The following is a 20,648-nucleotide window of genomic DNA, read 5'->3' as shown; positions in this document are numbered from 1 at the left end:
GGAGAGCTGGAAACTGCAGTGCACGAGAGGCTGCATTCACAACCAAAAGAATTCCTCCCACGTGTCATCCATATACTTGCAAAGTGCTAGGGATTACGACGGAAAACCGTAATCTGTGTTTTTGTTTGTTTTGTCTCATTTGCACAACCTATATTACTAAAACGCCATTGCTTGCCGGCCGGTGTGGCCGAGCGGTTCTAGTCGCTTCAGTCTGGAGCCGCGCAACCGCTACGGTCGCAGGTTCGAATCCTGCCTCGGGCATGGATGTGTGTGATGTCCCTAGGCTAGTTAGGTTTAAGTAGTTCTAAGTTCTAGGCGACTGATGACCACAGATGTTGAGTCCCATAGTGCTCAAAGGCTCTGAGTACTATGGGACTGAACATCTATGGTCATTAGTCCCCTAGAACTTAGAACTATTTAAACCTAACTAACCTAAGGACAGCACACAACACCCAGCCATCACGAGGCACAGAAAATCCCTGACCCCGCCGGGAATCGAACCCGGGAACCCGGGCGTGGGAAGCGAGAACGCTACTGCACGACCACGAGATGCGGGCCATAGTGCTCAGAGCAACTAAAACCCTATCGCTAAAGTCGGTAGCAGTTACAGCATAGGGAGGGAAAAATTTGCTGTTCAGTATGTCGCACAGTTATTGATGCATTTTAGAAATATGAAATGCTGTCATAATCTACTCATTAAGAGATATAATCTTACGGTAACTGTTTAACACAGCGATACAAGTATTGCAGGTAGAAAGTATGTGTTTTCTTCAAGCAGCGTAACTGGCACCCTGCAAGTACTTTATTCACGCAGTATTTGAGATTACGAGCACTTAGAGACTTACAACAAACATTATACATAATTTCAAACCTTTACAAAACTGCTGCTCTCTGAAATCCCCCAAGAAGTAAAGCAAAAAAGGAAGATTATCGCTTACTACACATTCGTCGGTCACGCAGTCAAACTTCGCTATCAGACATAACGTTTTACTTTATTACTTCCATACTACCAACTCCAATCGCAGCAGATTTTCCATACATTATCCACGCATAGTACTGAATGTACCTGCAAAATTGTACATTTGTACGGCACACACTTCATCAGATATAACGTCATTAACATTGAGATGCGTGTAAAACTGCGTATTGCTTGAAACCGAGTGCCAATTACCCAGACTACACTCGTCCAATGTTCGATAATGAGAGAACTTGGCGGCTTCCGACAAACTTTAAGCATTGTTTCAAACCTTTCCTAAATTTAGTCGCAGTTTTGGTTTTGAATTATTCATCGGTCCGCAGATGACAGTATCCGCTGCCTAATATGTTTCAAGCCACCGCACATCAAACTAGATCTTCCGGGCTCATACCTCGCGTGATAGAAAGGTAGGAATAAGTGTTGTGTGTAGCCCTTGGACTAAGGACCGTTTGTATACCCAAGAGAAGAATCGTGTTGCTGTATCGACCCGTCAGTACAGGGTCAAAGTTTGAATACTGCACACTTCCTGCTGCTTAGGCAAATGGAGCAAATCGGTTCGTTCTTTTAGCAATATATTTGGTCTATGGTGCGTCTTAAGTGATTTATGCAGGCACCGTTTAGTTCATGGTCGGTTCCTGAGAAAAAGCAAAAAAAAAAAGAAGCAGATTGTGTACCAAAACCGAGCCGCGGATTCCGAAACAGCTGTACACGGCAAATGGGTGTAATTTTGGCAATATATTCCTAGAATACCATCCTCGAACGAACTTGAAAATTTTCTTGATATCTTCATTTGTTTCCGAGGTACACAGGTTCAAGGTTGTTCATGGAAAATACGCACGTGAAACCCGCTGTTGAGACGACGTAGCACGGAGAAATATGCTGTAAAGTGTCTTCGTTATCATCAGAAGGCTTCTGGGAAACCCACTTTCCAGTACAGGAACACGTGCAAAATTTTTGTGTACGTATAATCTGGTCTGGGGTGTACAATTAGTACTGCGATACTTCACTTTCACATAAGTAAACTATCAAAGTTTTACTGGCTCATAAAATTCTTTTCATATGACTGATATACCCTGTTGCAGCAAGGAGAAAGGGGAACCAACGGAAAAATGCTTCTATTGGCGCGAAAAAAGGCTAATATGGTACTGTTGTAAAAGACTCTGACTGAAAATTGGGATACCAGGTGAATTAGTCTACCACTTTTAAAAATTTTCACAAAAATTTTAGTATGCGCATATATTCGCGCTATTTTATGCTGAGAGACAACAATACAGTGGTAGAGTGGGAAAGAGATGTAAAAGCAATAAATACGGAAAGATAGCCGGCCGAAGTGGCCGTGAGGTTAAAGGCGCTGCAGCCTGGAACCGCAAGATCACTACGGTCGCAGGTTCGAATCCTGCCTCAGGCATGGATGTTTGTGATGTCCTTAGGTTAGTTAGGTTTAACTAGTTCTAAGTTCTAGGGGACTAATGACCTCAGCAGTTGAGTCCCATAGTGCTCAGAGCCATTTGAACCATTTTGAACGGAAAGATAGAGAGCGGTTTTGTTAACATCGAGCATAGATTTAAGTGTCAGGAAGTCATTTCTGAAAGTATTTGTATGGAGTGTAGCCATGTATGGAAGTGAAACATGGACGGTAAATAGTTTGGACAAGAAGAGAATAGAAGCTTTTGAAATGTGGTGCTACAGAAGAATGCTGAAGATTCGATGGGTAGATCACATAACTAATGAGGAAGTATTGAATAGGATTGGGGAGAAGAGAAGTTTGTGGCACAACTTGACCAGAAGAAGGGATCGGCTGGTAGGACATGTTCTGAGGCATCAAGGAATCACCAATTTAGTATTGGAGGGCAGCGTGGAGGGTAAAAATCGTAGGGGGAGACCAAGAAATGAATACACTAAGCAGATTCAAAAGGATGTAGGTTGCAGTAGGTACTGGGAGGTGAAGAAGCTTGCACAGGATAGAGTAGCATGGAGAGCTGCATCAAACTAGTCTCAGGACTGAAGACCACAACAACAACAACAACAACAGAGCGCGGTTGTGGTGCATAAAGGACGAGGAGAAACTGACAGTGTGAAAGAAAGAGAGGGACACAATAGCAGGGGAACAGAGTTGACAGTGACAGAACAGGAGTAGGAAAAGAATGAAGGAGACAGTGGCAGTGGGAGAGGAATAAAGAGAAGGATAAAGTGGAAGTGGGTGAAAGCCAGTAATAATGAGAGACAGAGTCTATGACAATGGCAACGTGGAAGAGACAGTGGGAGTGGGAAGAGACAGAGTGGAGAGGAGGAATGGATAAGGTAGTAGAAGTAAGAGGGAGACAGTGACAGTGACAGGGGCCAGCAGCAGTAGTAGCAGCATGACAGAACGAACGAGAGTGGCTGTAAGGCAGGAGACAGTGTCAGTTAGAGACACATAACGTTCGGCTGAATGAGTGAGTGAGAAAGACAAATGGGTGTGTGCGAGTTACAATTAGGGAAGCTTGAAGGAGTGAGAGTTGAGTTTTATGCTAAAAAGGGAGCGAATACGTACGCATGCCAATATTTTTGGGAATATTTTTTAATTGCTGTGGAAGGTACAACACTTACTATACAGGGTGATTCAAAAAGAATACCACAACTTTAGGAATTTAAAACTCTGCAACGACAAAAGGCAGAGCTAAGCACTATCTGTCGGCGAATTAAGGGAGCTATAAAGTTTCATTTAGTTGTACATTTGTTCGCTTGAGGCGCTGTTGACTAGGCGTCAGCGTCAGTTGATGCTAAGATGGCGACCACTCAACAGAAAGCTTTTTGTGTTATTGAGTACGGCAGAAGTGAATCGACGATAGTATGAACGTGACTCGCCTAAGGTGAACGTTTTCTGTGCCATTTCAGCTACCATCACGTTTCCGACATTGGTCCCTTTTTCTTCGAAGGTGCTACTGTAACTGGACTACAGTATCTGGAGATGTTAGAGAATTGGCTGTTCCCTCAGCTCGAACAAGAAGCACAACAATTCATATTTCAGCAGGATGGAGCGCCACCACATTGGCACTTATCTGTCCATAACTACCTGAACGTCAACTATCCGAGGCGATGGATCGGCCGCCAGGCAGCCCGTGACAGAGCACTTCATCACTGGCCTCCAAGAAGCCCTGATCTTACCCCCTGCGATTTTTTCTTATGGGGGTATGTTAAGGATATGGTGTTTCGGCCACCTCTCCCAGCCACCATTGATGATTTGAAACGAGAAATAACAGCAGCTATCCAAACTGTTACGCCTGATATGCTACAGAGAGTGTGGAACGAGTTGGAGTATCGGGTTGATATTGCTCGAGTGTCTGGAGGGGGCCATATTGAACATCTCTGAACTTGTTTTTGAGTGAAAAAAAAAACCTTTTTAAATACTCTTTGTAATGATGTATAACAGAAGGTTATATTATGTTTCTTTCATTAAATACACGTTTTTAAAGTTGTGGTATTCTTTTTGAATCACCCTGTACTTTCCGTGTCCGGACAAGACACATAAATTCTCTTCTTCTTCCAAATCTCTGTAGGTTTAATGGCCTTGTCACTGCGCAAAAATAGATTTTCCGCTGTGCAAAAAAAAAAAAACTCCGTCCGTGGACACAAGAGCAGATTATCAATCGTCTGTATTTCTCCACTGGTCAGTAGCCTCCGTTAACCATGTTTACTTTGCATTGTGCGTCTCCTGTTATTAATCCATTCAGTGTTCCTGTACTTGCTGTCCTTTCCTCTTTGGGGTGCAGGTTTGCATTTTGCAGAGAGTCCAACCATCAAGATAGGCGGCGGACAAGCGGTCGGGCTTCTAGCGGTACTGTCCATGGTATAAAGTTCTTCCTCGACTTAAGACGAGTTGGAACAGTTTGTGGTTATACATTAAGTGCCGTGGGTCGATTTGCTGCTTTTTCCTCTCTGTTTGACTGGCTAATCTGCGTCGGATATTTGATGGTGCCATGGCAGCAAGTGGGTAAACTTTGTGGACAGTTGTAGGCCTCAGGTATGCGGTGGAAATCCTGACAGCATCATTTAAAGTATGTCTACTTGTTTGGAATGGCTAGACGCCTCCCATACTGGAGTCACATATTCCCCGGCTGCAAAGCAGAGTCTCACTTCTGATGATCGAAGAACCTTACGTATTACATTGTTTCCTGCCCACATTTTTCCTTTTCCATTATTTCAGTGCTCTCTAAATGACAGGGTACGGTCTAGAGTGACTTTCAAGTATTTTCGTTTGGTGCAGTGTTGTTGTCTAACCACTATCCATTCTACACTACTGGCCATTAAAATTGCTACACCACGAAGATGACGTGCTACAGACGCGAATTTTAACTGACAGGAAGAAGATGCACTGATATGCAAATGATTAGCTTTTCAGAGCATTTACACAAGGTTGGCGCCGGTGGCAACACATACAACTTGCTGACATGAGGAAAGTTTCCAACCGATTTATCATACGCAAACAACAGTTGACCGGCGTTGCCTGGTGAAACGTTGTTGTGATGCCTCGTGTAAGGAAGAGAAATGTGTACCATCACGTTTACGACTTTAATAAAGGTCAGATTGTAGCCTACCGCGATTGCGGTTTATCATATCGCGACATTGCTGCTTGCACAGGTCGAGATCCAATGACTGGTAGCAGAATATGGAATCGGTGGGTTCAGGAGGGTAATACGGAACGCCGTGCTTGATCCCAACGGCCTCGTATCACTAGCAGTCAAGATGACATCCATCTTATCAGCATGGCTGTAACGGATCGTGCAGCCACGTCTCGATCCCCGAGTCAACAGATAGGGGCGTTTGCAAGACAACAACCATCTACACGAACAGTTCGACGACGTTTGCAGCAGCATGGACTACCAGCTCGGAGACCATGTGTGCGGTTACCTTTGACGCTGCATCACAGACAGGAGCGCCTGCGATGGTGTACTCAACGACGAACCTGGATGCACGAATGGCAAAACGTCATTTTTTCGGATGATCCAGGTTCTGTTTACAGCATCATGATGGTCGCATCCGCGTTTGGGGACATCGCGGTGAGCGCACATTGGAAGCGTGTATTCGTCATCGTCATACTGGCTTATCACCCGGCGTCATGGTATGGGGTGCCATTGGTTACACGTCTCGGTCACCTCTTGTTCGCATTGACGGCACTTTGAACAGTGGACGTTACATTTCAGATGTGTTACGACCCGTGGCTCTACCCTTCATTCGATCCCTGCGAAACCCTACATTTCAGCAGGAAAATGCACGACCGCATGTTGCAGGTCCTGTACGGGCCTTTCTGGATACAGAAAATTTTCCCTGGCCAGCACATTCTCCAGATCTCTCACCAACTGAAAACGACTGGTCAATGGTGGCCGAGCAACTGACTCGTCACAATACGCGAGTCACTACTCTTGATGAACTGTGGTATCGTGTGAAACTGTACACGCCATCCAAGCTCAATGCCCAGGCATATCAAGGTCGTTATTACGGCCAGAGGTAGTTGTTCTGGGTACTGATTTCTCAGGATCTATGCATCCAAATTGCGTGAAAATGTAATCACATGTTAGTTCTAGTATAATATATTTGTCCAATGAATACCCGTTTACCATCTGCGTTTATTCTTGGTGTAGCAATTTTAATGGCCAGTAATGTATTTCCGACTGTGCTAAGCCCCTGCGAATGATTGCTGTAGACCGAACACAATCGGGCGTACTGTGGAAACGTTGAACCACCACTGGGAAACATCGGAAGGTAGAATGAGGCAGATGGTACCCTACTTTTCAGTCAAGTTCTTTTAAACAGAAGCGTATTCGCCCCTTTTGTGCTCTGATAGAATCATTTTTCTGTTGGTTCATTTATGGTTGAATAATCGAAAACTAATAAAACCAACATAATTTGCAGTTGCACATCTTCAACCATTAGGGCTTTACATGCTTAAATCGAAATGTTTAACACATTAGCTGGTTTGTAAAGTAATCGACGTTTGAAGCTGTTTTATACGTGGGAGTTTGATTCTTTAAAGAATCGTGGGTGGTGGATTACTGGTACTAAATAATTAAGGCTTTGATTAGAATGATCCTCGTATACGCAGGTTTGGATAAATAAAACATGTCCCAGACGTGTACCTGCAGTAGTTTTTCAGAACATCCGGAGAAGCAAAGAAGTTATTTCCTAAAATTTTTAATTTATCAGATACTTGGCCCAACTTGTTTTTTTAAACTGCAGACACAAACGGTTTAAATAGGAGTTGTAGATAATTCAATTTTGAAAAAAAAAAGATTTTAATAACGTTAACTGAAAGTATATGAAAGTGTCAGATAATCTCTTTTATTAATACCATAGCACACGTGAATTCATGTTAAACCGAAAAAAAACAAAGTTCAGTGTTAAGGAAGTTGTACAGTGTACATACAATTTCACAATACATTCACAATAAATGTTCAAAAATGTCTCCACCGAGTTCAATGCATTTAGTTGCACATGTATGAACAAATTTTGTTGGTCGTTCAAGTTTCACACACTCGTTCTTAATTTCGTCTATTGCATTCATAATGCGAGCAAGTAATGCCTCACATGTATTGACTTTGTCCTCATAAACTATGTCTTTCATCCATACCCATACACAAAAACCCATTGGTGTTGAATGGGGCGATCTGGGTAGCCACAAACGTGTAGCACTATGACCAATGCTTTACTGTTGTTATTATGTCTCTCACTGAACAATACAGAAAACTAACTCATTTCAAGGTTAGGAAACGACTGAACTCACTAACTGTTTCTAATAATGACATAAACGTTTCTACATTGTTAATGGAAATTTTGTTGTGTAATAATCTTTTTGCTTCTCTGGATGTTCTGAAAAACTACTGCAGATACTCGTCTGGGACATGTTTTATTAGATTCACCAGACCAATAACAACAAAATAAATGGAAATAGTGCTTCACTTTTTTTTATCCTCGTACAGTTTGAAATGGCTTCATTTTAGGGAAGTTGCTAAATTTCAGGCAAAATATTTTATTAGCCGTAGCTCTGTAAGTAAACATTTGCGGACTTACGTTTATATGAACTTTTTTTCTTTAGTCTTACTTGTCGAATAACATACTAAAATATTTGCATATCTTCGTGAATCACCCTGTATTAGCTTCCTACGCGCGCCGCTGTGTTGCCAGAGTTAATCGCAGCAGCTGCGCCTGCCGGCCGTGTTGCAGGACTGAGCTCCAACCAGAGTCAAGATGGCGGGCCTCGAGTCGGAGAACCTGTGGTCGCAGAGCAACAACAGCGTGCTGCCGGAGGACATGAAGTTCAACGACGGCCACGTCGTCTCCATCGCGACGTACAGCGTGCTGATGGTGGTGTCGGCAGCAGGCAACCTCACCGTGCTCTTCATCATCCTGCGCCGCCGTGCGCGCTCCAGGGTCAACCACATGCTGATGCACCTCGCCATCGCCGACCTACTGGTGAGTATGCCTGCACTCTCTCTCTCTCTCTCTCTCTCTCTCTCTCTCTCTCCTCTGCAACAGGTGCACGTATGTCGCTACAGACTGGGTCTACAATTGCCGCAACATTCTTCCCCACAATATTACTCAACAAAGGGAACCACCGCAGCACCGTATTAAGAAATTTCCTCTAGATAATAAACCTTTGTCGACAAACTGAACACGGATTTAGGAAGCATTGCTCTTGAGATAGTTCAGTTTGCTCTTTCACCACACAGTGCTCTATGAGCTGCAGATGAAGGGCAACAGACAGATACCAGCTTTTTAAATTCCTGGAAATCATTTGGTAAAGTGCTACACTACATAGTTAAAGAATGGCAGAGCACATGCAATAATTTATCAGATGAATGAGGGACTTGAAGATTTCTTAAGTAATAGGGCTCAGTACTTCGTCCTGTATGCCGAGTGTTCATCAGAGACAACTACACCATATGATCAAGAGTATCCAGACACCTGGCTGTAAATGACTTGCAAGTTCGTGGCGCCATCCATCGGTAATGCTGGAATTCAATATGGTGTTGGGCTACCCTTAGCCTTTATGACAGCTTCCACTCTCGCAGACATACCTTCAGTGCTGGAAGTTTTCTTGGGGAATAGCAGCCCATTTTTCATGGAGTGCTGCACTGAGGAGAGGTGTCGATGTCAGTCGGTGAGGCCTGGCAGGAAGTCCACGTTCCAAAACATCCCAAAGGTGTTCTATAGGATTCATGTCATGACTCTGTGCAGGCTAGTTCATTACAGGGATATTATTGTCGTGTAACCACTCCACCACAGGCCGTGCATTATGAACAGGTGCTCGATGCAATCACCATCCCTGAATTGCTCTTCAACAGTGGGAAGCGAGGAGGTGCCTGAAACATCAATGTAGGCCTGTGCTGTGATAGTGTCATGCGAAACGGGCTGCAAGCACACTGCGTGAAAAGTACGACCACACCATAACTCCACCACCTCCGAATTTTACTGTTGGCACCACACGCACTGCCAGATGACGTTCACCGGGCCGTCGCCATACCCACACCCTGTCATCGGATCGCAACATTGTGTATCTTGATTCGTCATTCCACACAACGTTTTCCGATTGTTCAGTTGTCCAATGTTTATGCTCCTTACAACAAGCGAGGCGTCGTTTGGCATTTACGGGCTTGATCTGTGGCTTCTGAGCAGCTGCTCGACCATGAAATCCAAGTTTTCTCACCTCCCACCCAACTGTCATAGTACTTGCAGTGAATCCTCATGCAGTTTGGAATTCCTGTGAGATGGTCTGGATAGATGTTTGCCTATTACACATTACGACCCTTTCAACAGTCGGCAGTCTCTGTCAGTCAACTGACGAGGTCGGCCTGTATGGTTTTGTGCTGTACGTGTCCCTTCACGTGTCCACCTCACTGTCACATCGCAAACAGTGGACCTAAGGATGGTTAGGAGTGTGGAAATCTCGCGTACAGACGTATGACAGAAGTAACACCCAGTCACCTGACCACGTTCGAAGTCTGTGAGTTCTGCGAAGCGCCCCATACTGCTCTCTCACCATGTCTAATGACTACTGAGGTCATATGGAGGTGATATGGAGTACCTGGCAGTAGGTGGTAGCACAATGCACCTAATATGAAAAACGTGCGTTTTTGGGTGTCTGGATACTTTTTCTCACATAGTGTATATCATCAGGAGTGCCCCATGTATGTTTGATAGGACAACTCTCGTTCTACATATACATGAATGGCCTGAGGTATAGGTTGACCAGCAATGAGAAAATTTAAATTTATGCACATGAGTAACAAAAGCAATCCTATGATGCTCGGATACGTTATGAGTGTTGTGATGCTTGGCACAACCACGTAAATTAAATATAAGTGTGTAATGTTCCAAAGTGGCAAAAATAGAATGACCACATAAGGTCTGTTGTAGGGAAGGTGAATGGTCGACTTTGGTTTATTATAAAAATTCAAGGAAAGTGTAGCTCATCTAGGAGTATAAAGGAGACCTGTTCTTGAGTACAGCTCGCGTGTTTGGGATCCCAACGATGATTAAAGGAAGACATCTAAGCAATTCGGTGGTATCCAACTAGACTTGTTACCAGTAGGTTTGAACAATCCTCAAGTATTACACAAGTGCTTTGTGAACTCAAACGTGGACCCCTGCATGGAGAAGACGTTCTTTTCAGAGAACACATGTGAGGAAGTTTGGAGAACGAGTATTGTGTTTCTACAGTAATAAATTATACATCTTGTAACGGGTACAAGCGCAGATATTTTTATAAGTGGTACCATAAAATGTACAGACACATCACTGTATTGGTTGTTTTTTCTCTGCATCAAAGAGTCTTCGCACAAACACGACACACGCTCTGTGAGCTGACGTTTTCTTCACGGTCATAACTTCACACTAAGTGCACCACCCCTGTGGTCGCCACCAGAAGATTATCTACCAATAATGTTTACTGACTCCTTAGCTCAGGACACAGAGCTGAATCCAATGCTGAGATGACACCGCTGAACCAATATTCAGTCCAAATGGACTGGAAGAACGACGCTAGCCCCAAGAACAGTTTCCTTTGCTTTTTCGTTCGAGGAATGGTGTTCTTAATAGCTGAAAGTTTTTCTCTATCTGGCAGAATACCCCTTAGGTGACCAAGAAACTTGATTCTTTCAAGCTCAAAGTGATATTTCTGTAAGTTGGCAGTTATTCTGCTACTACAGAACGTCTCTATCACTCATATTGGCAAGTTGATATGCTTGTCCCATGACGTGCTCCAAATGGAAGAACTTCAAAATGGTAGAATCATCTGCAACAGAGAAAAGTAATGAACTTTACTGAAGGAGGTGTCAGAGGAACCGTTTATGAGATATTACCGGTTGTACAGCTGTTACCAGTCATCGCCCAGCGAGGCACACAATACGTTCGCCACCTTTACGTGGCCAGGCAGGCAAGATGCTCGGTCCTAGCGGCCGCCAAAGAGTTAAGTGAACCATTTACGAGCCCTTATTGTAGTCCCTTCTCGTAGCACCAAAGCCTGGAAGCCATGTTCATCTCGGTCAGATGCTAGAGTTATAAACAAGATCATCATACCAATTTAAACACACCCAGGAAACGTCGATGAACTTATTTAGACATTTATTTAAAGTAAAGTACCTAACCAGCATAGATATTACGGCTGTTATGACCACAAGATTCGCAATGCACGACTGTCCTTCGGATATGATACCCAATAACTCGAGAGAAAAATGAGCTTTACTTCTGCTGTCAACTTTAAATAAAATTTCGACGTGTTATCTACTTTTTATTCACTGCAATGTCTAAGCTAAAATAAACCACAAACAAGTTTATGTAAAGTGTTTTTACCTCTGCAAATTTTTGAAATTTCGCGCAGTCTTTCATGTAATTTGATGCAGCGCAATAACTGCGGCATCAGTTAAAATTTAGTCGTTTATAAAGCGAAGATATCATATTTCAAGATGTACAAAAATCTAATTTTTTCCCCTAATACTTTTCTTAAAAACAGATGATAAGTGTTTCGTAGCATCTGGCAAGTCCATATGGATGGAACTGGTCTCTTCGCTTCCGACCATCAATCGGATATAAAACCCAGTAATATGAGAACGAAATGGGATACTGTTCTCCTCTCAGTTCTCAATAAACCTTCCATATCTTACTCGTCTACATGCATCAATGCAATGTATGAGCTAAAATCAAGCACATGCCAAGTTTACATAATGTGTTTTTACCTCTAAGAATTCCTTAAAAGCCGGCCGAAGTGGCCGAGCGGTTCTAGGCGCTACAGTTTGGAACCGCGCGACCGCTACGGTCGCAGGTTCTAATCGTGCCTCGGGCATGGGTGTGTGTGATGTCCTTAGGTTAGTTAGGTTTAAGTAGTTTTAAGTTCTAGGGGACTGATGACCTCAGAAGTTAAGTCCCATAGTGCTCAGAGCTATTTGAACCATTTGAATTCTTTAAAATTTCGTGCAATGTTTTACGTAATTTGATTTAGTGCAGTAAGTATGATGATAATGAAAAGAAATTCTGTCTTTTATCGAGTGAAGATATCAGACAATAAGATGGGCAAAAATCTAACTTTTTCATCTAATAGTTTCCGAAAAATCGGATGACAAGTATTTCATATCGGCAGGACCACGATCTCTTGGCACAGGCACTAACATTTGGTGAGTAGTATAGCCTTAACAAAAAAAAAAAAAAAAGCTTCAGCACAGAATGCAAAGAGCTCGTCTGTAGCAGCGAAAGGGTTAAGAATCTTTCTGTGCTATTTTGGCTGCTGTTCCAACACTCGGCTCATACTCAGGGACATGATGCTGCCAGGCTAGTTTAACATATGCATCTCTTGAATACAGTCCACAGTCACATTTGGTTGGTGGTGGTGCTGGTTGGTTTTGTTTCCACTGCAGTGATTCTGATCTGTGTTGTGGCTTGGGTTGTATCTCCGAGTGTATTGATTGTATCAAACATGATTAGGTCTGAAGTAGTTATTGTTGTTACTTGCCTGGGCATTACATCCAAACGCAGGTGTGTTATTATTGTGAGCAGACTGCTTCACAATTGCTGCCTGCACCAAGTGATTGTTGTTTCATGTATGACTCGGTCCTGTGCCATTCTAATGCGAGAGAAGCGAGTTGTATGAAATCAATACAATCAACAGCAGAAAGAAATCCTTCTAAATTGCTTTTTGGCACATGTGAAAGCCTTTCACGCATATCCATCAGGAAATATGCCTTGAGAATCCTTAAAATATGTGTGTGCAGCAGAGGTTGATCCCAACATCGTGATTTGTTGATCTACTTTACAAAGTACTCTCTATTACTCCAACTGTGGTACAAAAACGGCTCAGCACTGAAAACCTCTTCGCATAATAATTTTTGTTTACTCCATGATCAGCATTTAGACATAAATGGTTGCTTAAAAGCTTCATATGTGGTACAAGGCTCCATCATTTCAGTTTCCCGTAGGTCACCTTCTCATGGTATGTATCCTGACATATAGAGGTACATAATGCAAGAACATGGAGGAAACAAGGTGCAGCATTAAACGTCTGGGGAATCTTGGCGTCAATAAGACTGATTTATTGAGTTTGCTAGCCTTTCAGTAGTAGGGTAATACCAGTGCTGCTGCACTTTTCATATTATATTGATATGCGAATTAATTAAATTAATAAATTAATTCCACATCCCCAGATGACGTCATGTGTTTTCCCCAGCCACCATGTTGGTCCCTGCCCGCTCCCCCTCCCCACCCGTCCTCCCACTCCACCGCCTACTTTATTGGCAGGAATTTCGAATTTTGGCACAAGTTTCGAATTTTGATGGGAAATCCAAAAAATGGTGAGAATTTCACAAATGACGGGAATTTCGTTGGCACAAGGCTGTGCTGACGTCCCACCCCACCCCCAACCTGGGAACTGGCAGAAAATTCAAAATGGTGGTGCCATTTCTAGGACACAAACTGCAGTCCTCCTGTGTGGAAAACCCAAGTGCACCCCCCAACATGGGGAAACTATCCAGCTGCAGGAGAGGGAGGTTAGGTTAGTGTACTTTATTTAATTTGAGTGGGAAACTGAAGATAGGTAATTACATAAGATAGGTAATTGCATAATTAATCATAAAGATCGATCCTAATTACACATTTATATGCATATCGCTACACAAGGGGCATTGCGACACAGCTGAAAAATTGGCGATGTCATACAATTGGTGCTATCCTGCTGGGAAGAAATTGGCAATACCACTCAAAACTAGCGGCAGACATCTCATACTCTATATAGGATGATCCATTCACTTACAAACTGGCGGAAAAAAGGCTGGAGTGGGCGGTACTATATTTTTGGCAAATAAGTTAGTTAGTTAGTTACTTCTGTATTCCATTGTTCAATAGCACAGAAAAACCGTTATGGTGTGGAACGTGTCAAATGCACAAGAAATGCGCACAGGAAACAAGTTGTTTTTTTTACATTATAGTGTTATACCTAAATATTTCTATTATCCATCCCATTCCCTTAAATGGCACAAAATGCATATATTATACCTCCAGATTTATTTCCTCATATTCAAGAATACTTCTATGGTATAGAAGGAGTTGTCAAGGAGATACGATTTCAACTTGTTTTTGAAACTATTACTGCTGTCTGTCAGACGTTCTATTTCATCTGGTGGTTTATTAAAAAGTTTTATAGCAACATATTTTACCCCTTTCTGTGTCAAAGATAGGTTAAGTAAAGGATAGTGCAGGTCTTTCTTTTTTCTGGTATTGTAATCATGAATGTCGCTGTTCATTTAAAACTGGTCCATGTTGTTGAAAACAATTTCATTACTGAGTAAATGTACTGTGAAGCAGTTGTAAGAATTCCTAACCTTTTAAACAGATGCCTACAAGATATGCGACTATGAACCCCACACATTATTCTAACGACTTTCTTTTGAGCAGTGAATACCTTTTGCCTAAGTGTTGAGTTGCCCAAGAATATTATTCTATATGACATCAGAGAGCGAAAGTATGCAAAGTATGTTAGCTTACTAAATTCTACATCCTCAAAATTGGCAATTATTCTGATTGCAAAAGTTTTTGAACCTAGTCGCTTTAGGAGATCCAAAATATGACTTTTCCAATTAAGATTCTCATCTATATGTGCACCCAAAAAATTAGTATGCTCTACCCTGGCTACTGACTTCTTTTGATGTGTTATGTTTATTGAAGAAATTATACTTTTTGCAGCAGAAAATGGGATGTACTGTGTTTTTTCAAAGTTCAGAGCAAGCCCATTCGCAGAAAACCAATTAATAACTTCTCCAAAGACCTTATTTGTATCATTTTTTGTCGGACTTTCTCTTACTGGATTAATAATTATGCTTGTATCATCAGCAAACAGTGTCAGTTCAGCATCTTATTTCACATAAGAAGGGAGGTCATTCACGTATATCAAGAACAGGAGGGGACCCATGATCGAACCTTGTGGAATACCTAATGTAATTTCACCCCAGTTAGATGAAGTGGCAAACTCCTTTGAAATGTATTCAACTGACGAGATGTTGGTGTTGGACAGAGAGGAGTTTACGAAGTGTATTACCTGTAATGTACGCTGTTTGACATTGGAGATCACTACAGATACCTTCCACTGCATTACTCGACAATCACCCTGCAGCCCTGGTTCTGAAAATTCAGGAAGGCCAGTACATGCTGTCACAACTGTTGGGAAATGCTTCGCTGTTCTAATTACACATTGCAATTGTCGTGAGAAAAAAGACTGGCACTCGTAAACAACAGGTCATCATGCAACACATGTACTGGAGATTGTGAAAAATCGTTGTCATGACCCATCTAACGCAAAAACCAACCCAAAAGACTGCACAAGGAAAGAGGATCGGCAGCTAGCCACGTGTTTGCTTTAATGTGAGATCATGAATTAACCAGCTGAGAACCAATCTACCTCCCCCCTCCCCTTACCACCCTCATTCCTGCCCCTCCTCACTATAGATATGGATACAGGCCTGTTCTATCATGTCGCTGATGGTCCACAAAGAGATCCACCTGGTGTCTGCGGCATCGCCATATACGGGCATATGTGTATTCGATGTTTGAAGCGCCCGTTTCAACCGCGCGATCGCTGGAACCCAAGCCGTGCAGGCCACCGTCTCTCTTCAGTGTGTTATTGGTGCTTTTTATTTCAATAGCTTCTTTAACTACACAATCCTAGAAACCGTTTGTGCGAGCTACGACGGATGTTTCGTCAAATTTTATCCGGTGTCCATTTTCTAAAGCATGCTCAGCTAAATCAGATTTCTCCGTGCAGCGTAGGCGATAAAACATCTCATGCTCCCTCACGCTTTGTTCCACAATGCACACTGTTTGTCCAATATACGACTGGCTACACTCCCAAGGTATCTTGTAGACCCCACGTGTTTCTGAGATCTGTTACGTCTTTAACTGGTCTCGGTAACTGATGGATATTCGTTGGCTGCCTGAAGATCGATTTGATCTTGTGTAGCTTCAGCAGGCAACTTATGTCGCCCGACATGGAGCCACATAACGGCAAGAAAGCAAGTTTGTTTTCCTGCTACGCGCGAATCTCTGCTCGAAATGACTTCATTTATTTAATGGCCGTTATAGCCGTTCTTCCTGAAGACCTTGCGTTGGTGGTTTCGCCTGTGGGGCAGGTTATCAGGGTCTCGTATCATTCTTGCACGATGCACCAATGTTTGTAAAGCCGTGCGCTACTGTTCCAGGTGATGATGGCTCATGGCGTGCAGGTATAGGTCGGTGTGGGTGGGATTTGTATAGACGCTGTGGCCAAGACATCCAATTCCTTTGCGCCGAGAGATTCTGCCTTCTTACAATATATTGATAGTTAACCACCTCATTTTGACTATTTCGGATTGCCTAGCAGTTAAAAGAGTAAGTTGTAAAGTTTCAGCCATCAGGTCAGGAAAGGGTGGACTGACATTAGCCTTATCACTAATGTGTCCCATTTACCCGGCATCCTTTAGATTGCTGCTGTTGAACCATGTTGTATTATGACCGATTCTTCATCTTACCATATAAATACTCCACTATATCTGATAACCCATCCTAAGATGTGGGGATATTCATTCTTAATAGCGACACTCACAACTTAAAACTAACACAACACACGTATATGACAAACAAGAGGTAGGGTAGGTAGGTGGTTAGTGTTTAACGTCCCGTCGACAACGAGGTCATTAGAGACGGAGCGCGAGCTCGGGTTAGGGAAGTATTGGGATGGAAATCGGCCGTGCCCTTTTAAAGGAACCATCCCGGCATTTGCCTGAAACGATTTAGGGAAATCACGGAAAACCTAAATCAGGATGATTGGCGACGGGATTGAACCGTCGTCCTCCCGAATGCGAGTCCAGTGTGCTAACCACTGCGCCACCTCGGACAAACAAGAATACACACACAATGGGAGTGAAATGTTATTGCCTTACTATTAACAGAAATCCATAATTATGAAACAAGAAGACAAAATCTTTATCTGCCAGTATGTGGCACCACTGAATCTTCACTTGTAACTAATGTGCAGAGCTTGCACCAAAAGTTGTGGGTTGTCTTCCACATCCGCCAACTAAAATACACTCCTGGAAATTGAAATAAGAGCACCGTGAATTCATTGTCCCAGGAAGGGGAAACTTTATTGACACATTCCTGGGGTCATATACATCACATGATCACACTGACAGAACCACAGGCACATAGACACAGGCAACAGAGCATGCACAATGTCGGCACTAGTACAGTGTATATCCACCTTTCGCAGCAATGCAGGCTGCTATTCTCCCATGGAGACGATCGTAGAGATGCTGGATGTAGTCCTGTGGAACGGCTTGCCATGCCATTTCCACCTGGCGCCTCAGTTGGACCAGCGTTCGTGCTGGACGTGCAGACCGCGTGAGACGACGCTTCATCCAGTCCCAAACATGCTCAATGGGGGACAGATCCGGAGATCTTGCTGGCCAGGGTAGTTGACTTACACCTTCTAGAGCACGTTGGGTGGCACTGGATACATGCGGACGTGCATTGTCCTGTTGGAACAGCAAGTTCCCTTGCCGGTCTAGGAATGGTAGAACGATGGGTTCGATGACGGTTTGGATGTACCGTGCACTATTCAGTGTCCCCTCGACGATCACCAGTGGTGTACGGCCGTAGTAGGAGATCGCTCCCCACACCATGATGCCGGGTGTTGGCCCTGTGTGCCTCGGTCGTATGCAGTCCTGATTGTGGCGCTCACCTGCACGGCGCCAAACACGCATACGACCATCATTGGCACCAAGGCAGAAGCGACTCTCATCGCTGAAGACGACACGTCTCCATTCGTCCCTCCATTCACGCCTGTCGCGACACCACTGGAGGCGGGCTGCACGATGTTGGGGCGTGAGCGGAAGACGGCCTAACGGTGTGCGGGACCGTAGCCCAGCTTCATGGAGACGGTTGCGAATGGTCCTCGCCGATACCCCAGGAGCAACAGTGTCCCTAATTTGCTGGGAAGTGGCGGTGCGGTCCCCTACGGCACTGCGTAGGATCCTACGGTCTTGGCGTGCATCCGTGCGTCGCTGCGGTCCGGTCCCAGGTCGACGGGCACGTGCACCTTCCGCCGACCACTGGCGACAACATCGATGTACTGTGGAGATCTCACGCCCCACGTGTTGAGCAATTCGGCGGTACGTCCACCCGGCCTCCCGCATGCCCACTATACGCCCTCGCTCAAAGTCCGTCAACTGCACATACGGTTTACGTCCACGCTGTCGCGGCATGCTACCAGTGTTAAAGACTGCGATGGAGCTCCGTATGCCACGGCAAACTGGCTGACACTGACGGCGGCGGTGCACAAATGCTGCGCAGCTAGCGCCATTCGACGGCCAACACCGCGGTTCCTGGTGTGTCCGCTGTGCCGTGCGTGTGATCATTGCTTGTACAGCCCTCTCGCAGTGTCCGGAGCAAGTATGGTGGGTCTGACACACCGGTGTCAATGTGTTCTTTTTTCCATTTCCCGGAGTGTATTTCAAAATTTTACCAGAATTAAGTTTGTAAGTGTCCCAGATTGGTGCTGGGAGTTGTGCAACAGAGGTTGTGGATCGATAGATTTTAAAAAACATAACTTGCATATTGCGATTAGATAACAACTCATTGCTATATGATGGATTTCAAAAACTCGAACTCCTCCTTTGAATGACTGCAGGCTCAGGTCATACCATAATTAACGATGAACATCGAAAATTACAATTGCAATCACACCAGTGGCCTATCGGTTCCACGTCGAAATGTTGGATCTTGAGATGCTGAAAATTAGAACTCGTAATACAATAAATATTGAGATAAACATGTGATCTGGTGAATTAGTGATGAATCAATGTATCAGTAGCTCAAAATAAGTCCGTATATTAAGAATAATTTACAACCGCACCCCACTGTGCTTACGTTACGATATCTGGTGGAAGAAAGACAGAACGAACAGTCAGGTTCCTCGTAGCTACAGAGTTTGAAGGTTGTGCCTTCTGTCATTACACGGATAACACAAATATGAGTATTGGCTCTTTGACCACAAATCTTTCGACAAAAAATTTTACATGAAAACTAATTTTTAGAAAGGGTTGTGACAGTGCCCCCTGAATGACTAACAAGGGAACCTCCCCATCGCACCCCCCTCAGATTTAGTTATAAGTTGGCACAGTGGATAGGCCTTGAAAAACTGAACACAGACCAATCGAGAAAACAGGAAGAAATTGTATGGAACTATGAAAAAATAAGCAAAATATACAAACTGAGTAGTTTATGTGCAAGATAAGCATTATCAAACCATAGTGTGAGCTTAAGAACGCCGTGGTCTCGTGGTTAGCGTGAGCAGCTGCGGAGCGAGAGGTCCATGGTTCAAGCCTTCCCTCAGGTGAAAAGTCTAACTTTTTATTTTCAGTTTATGTGACAAACGCTTATGTTTTCATCACTTTTTTGGGAGTGATTATCACATCCACGAGAAAACCTAAATCGGGCAAGGTAGAAGAATCTTTTTACCCATTCGCCAAGTGCACAAGTTAGGTGAGTCGACAACATCTTCCTTTCATGTGACGCACATGCTGTCACCAGTGTCGTTTAGAATATATCAGACGTGTTTTCCTGTGGAGGAATCGGTTGACCTATGACCTTGCGATCAAATGTTTTCGGTTCCCATTGGAGAGGCACGTCCTTTCGTCTACTAATCGCACGGTTTTTCGGTGCGGTCGCAAAACACAGACACAAAACTTATTACAGTGAACAGAGACGTCAATGAACGAACGGACAGATCATAACTTTGCGAAAATAAGGAAAGTAAACTTTTCACCCGAGGCAAGAATTGAACCAAGGACCTCCCATGCCGCAACTGCACACGCTAACCACGAGACCACGGCGCTCGTGAGCTCACACTATGCTTGATGTTGCATATCTTGCACATAAACTACTCAGTTTGTATATTTTGCTTATTTTTTCATAGTTCCACACAACTTCTTCCTGTTTTGTCGATTGATCTGTGTTTAGTTTTTCAAGGCCTATCGAATGTGCCAACTTATAACTAAATCTGAGGGGGGTGCGATGGGGAGGTTCCCTTGTAAGATGCAATTAGTTGCTTTGTTAGGAGCAGTCGTTCAACCTTCTTACATTGGAGGAGAAATTTACTGCGCACGCATTTCTGTGACTTGTT

At 43.7% G+C, this 20,648-nt stretch overlaps 1 protein-coding gene across 8 annotated transcripts in view; it reads left to right on the top strand.

Moving 5' to 3' along the window:
- LOC126187883 (adipokinetic hormone/corazonin-related peptide receptor variant I) overlaps positions 1-20,648 on the top strand; it is a 1,289,392-nt gene that overhangs the window by 980,773 nt on the left and 287,971 nt on the right. For all 8 annotated transcript variants that reach the window (XR_007537802.1, XM_049929223.1, XM_049929225.1 and 5 more), the window contains one exon: positions 8,177-8,425. Coding sequence is in view for 7 of the 8 variants with exons in the window: in XM_049929223.1 (XP_049785180.1) it covers positions 8,201-8,425 (225 nt within the window). In the remaining variant the exon portion in view is untranslated. The remainder of the gene's footprint in view (positions 1-8,176; positions 8,426-20,648) is intronic.

Source organism: Schistocerca cancellata, chromosome 5 (genome assembly GCF_023864275.1).
Source record: "Schistocerca cancellata isolate TAMUIC-IGC-003103 chromosome 5, iqSchCanc2.1, whole genome shotgun sequence".
NCBI lineage: Eukaryota > Metazoa > Arthropoda > Insecta > Orthoptera > Acrididae > Schistocerca > Schistocerca cancellata.
The sequence above is the reverse complement of the archived record's forward strand: the minus strand, read 5'-3'. Positions and strand labels throughout refer to the sequence as shown.